Here is a 3,015-nt window from a genome sequence, read left to right on the forward strand (position 1 = left end):
ATTATAGACTCTTAATCTCTGGGCGGGTTTCGAGGCAATCAGAACACTTATCTTTAATAATACTTTTACAATTATACTTAATTATGTGTTGAGCAACACTAAGCAATTTATGCTCTTCTATGATGACTGATGATTTTTGATGACTTCTATTTCATAAACTAACACTGTCGTTAAACAAAGAATTTAGTCCTCAAATAGTCTTCAATACATCTTATCCCGGCGATCCAAAACAAAGTGTCTCTTTAACTTTTTTGGATGATTCTTGATGTCTTCTTTTCTAGATGTCCCACTGAGGGAGACAAAGGATGTTCAGGACCTTCTTTATCCAGGATATGTCGTCCCTTTTCCGCCTTAAAACATCAAGTGCTCTCAAAATCAAGCTTTCTCTCTCCCCTTCTATAGGTGTTCATTTTCAACATTGATTATAGCACTACAGTTTTGAGTTTTTTCTTATGATGATCCTTTATAGAATTTTCTTTATTACTTACTCTAAACTTCTATTTTTTCTTAAATTTACTGTAACTACAATTATGATGGGAAGTTAAATAAAGTTTTTAAAATATTTGAATCTGTTCAACATGGCCGCGATTTAACGGACTTTTGGAAGGAAATGCGCCACCATCTTCTTTGTTTTTAATAACGATCTTTTCCACTCCATATTTGAGTGAACAAAATTTGTTAGCTTTCTTTTTGGTTTAACAAAGCAAATGAACAATATTGAAACGATACATAAAATAAAAACATATTAAAAACCTTTTAACATAAAAATATACTATTTACTCAAAAAGAGGACATTACAATATCTATGCATAAATTCTGCACTGGTTCCTTTTACTACAGTATAGCTCCATTCTAATGAATTTCAGTAATGAAAATTGTCTGTGATAACAAATGTACGAGGATTTGCAAGTTTTGCAAGTTTTGGAGCACATTTGATACAGAAAAAAATTACTACCTTGTAATTCTCTATCAGCTTTACTGATTACAGGGCTTATAATTCCTTCCATTTACATTCACTAAATCGACTGCTTATCCGTTTATAGCAGCTGTCTTTTCCAATAACTGAAAGAATTACAAAGTTACTCGAAATGTACTGTTACAGCACTGCCTATCAAAGACCGGGAGAACTATCAAGGCTTTCAGTGCATCCCATCAGAAAGGGCTCCTTAGGGTCTTCAAGAACAACATTCAACAAGCAGTCAATAGCTAGACCATGACGCAAGAAAGAATAGTCTGATTTGAGCTATGTTAATTTTTTGCATATATTTTTATATTATCAATGTATAAATATATACAATTTTTTTTTTCGGCCAAGATTCCCATTGGAGTCCTATACTGCCTAACCATGGTTGGGGGTCAAAGTTTTTAATTTTGTGGGACCGCCACTCAATGAAAAAAGTCAACAGCTCAGGCCGGATTCGAACCAGCACCATCACTAGACATCAAATTGGTAAGACTGTGTCTTAACCACTGAGCTACGGGTGGTCCAATGTATAAATATGTAATGTATTGTTACATTTGTAAAAGTATAGGTTAAATTACTAAACACTAAATAAGAGTTATCTAATTCTCAAGTAGTTGTCAACTCACTATCTTCTGTGACTTTTTTTTCGCACCCTCCAATAACAAATTTACAAACAGATACATACATATAACCAGAATGAGTTATGTATATATTAAATTTTTTTTTTTGGGTTGCCTAGTAAAGTCTGTCTAAATAGTTGTAAGAAATGTCAGAGAATTTATGAAATGGGAAGGGGCTGCTCTGCTGGTGATATCCTTCAATTTCTTTTTTTTTCTTCGTACCCTCCATTAATAAGGAAATAGGGAATTAAGGTACATGGAATATGTTAGTAGAAGTTGGTATCCTTTTTCTACCATAGGTATTTTAAGGCTTATTTAACTTGTACACTGTATGGGCAGAGTCGTCGGCACCAAGTGCGCAGTGATACTATGTTGAGCAGGGAAATATCCTTCAAAATGACAAACAGAAAGAATTTACTCAGGAGAGTAACTATCAAGCTTGTGAGAAAGACAGCCTGTAAGAGACTGGTGTAAAGTGGATCAGAAAATTCTTATTTAGTCTTTATTCATTAAAATAAAACATCTACGAATATAAGAATATATTACATATTTATACAATGGTATCATTAAAATATATACCAGAGAATAGTATAAATTAAAATGAGACTATTGTTTCTTGGGTCATGGTTCAGGTGTTGGTCACTAGGTAGCAGTAGGCTACAACAATATTCTTGAAGACACAAGGAGTTCTCACTAGCTGGCAGCTGTACATTTAATGAATAATCATTATTTCAGAAATAATGCATTAACATATCAAAATACATTTTTTAAACAGTAGCCAAGTCTGATATAGCTATTGGAACAAACAACAGAAAAAGTTATAATAACATGATAGTTACCTAATTATAAAAATTTTTGATTAAAATCTAACCTCTGTGTATGCCCATTCTGGAGAATAGTCAGTGATGTTGGCAGTGCCTTCTCGATAGTCCATCCTTGGAGGTGATCCATTTCCTTTCTCCGTCTCCATATTGTCTCCGTCTGCTCCACTACCATTGTCGTTCAAACCACCACCTGTTGAAATCAACTTTCTTATTATCCACTTTTAAATAAGGAAAAAATTATTAAAAATTACTAAATAATAACTGACATCAAACAAAACTTAACTGTTCTTACTTGCTAACTGATAATAGAAAGATTAATTTTTACATTTTTTATTTAAATAGAGATAAGATACTTGAAATGCTATGAGAAAGAGTAAATAGTGAAATAAAAGCAACACAGATTTTATTTCTCTAAAGATAAAAATATTAATGTAAATATTTATATTTTATGCAATTACATAAACATGATAATAAAATTGAAACAATGCAAACAAAAAGATTATGTTTTTTCAAAACATGTTCAAATAAATAATTCAAGATTATTAAACATACATTATCAGAGACTGGGTTATTATGTAGTTATACATTCTGTTTACATTTTTTTAAA

At 31.7% G+C, this 3,015-nt stretch overlaps 1 protein-coding gene across 4 annotated transcripts in view; it reads right to left on the bottom strand.

Annotated features, from left to right (window-relative positions):
- Camta (Calmodulin-binding transcription activator) overlaps positions 1-3,015 on the bottom strand; it is a gene marked incomplete at its 5' end in the record, with an annotated part of 117,157 nt that overhangs the window by 31,912 nt on the left and 82,230 nt on the right. For all 4 annotated transcript variants that reach the window (XM_067049840.1, XM_067049842.1, XM_067049841.1 and 1 more), the window contains 1 exon segment: positions 2,456-2,598. In XM_067049840.1, the coding sequence (XP_066905941.1) occupies positions 2,456-2,598 (143 nt within the window).

The sequence above is a fragment of the Halyomorpha halys genome, unplaced genomic scaffold (assembly GCF_000696795.3).
Source record: "Halyomorpha halys isolate HHAL.00 unplaced genomic scaffold, Hhal_1.1 Scaffold1046.1, whole genome shotgun sequence".
Classification (NCBI taxonomy): Eukaryota; Metazoa; Arthropoda; class Insecta; order Hemiptera; family Pentatomidae; genus Halyomorpha; species Halyomorpha halys.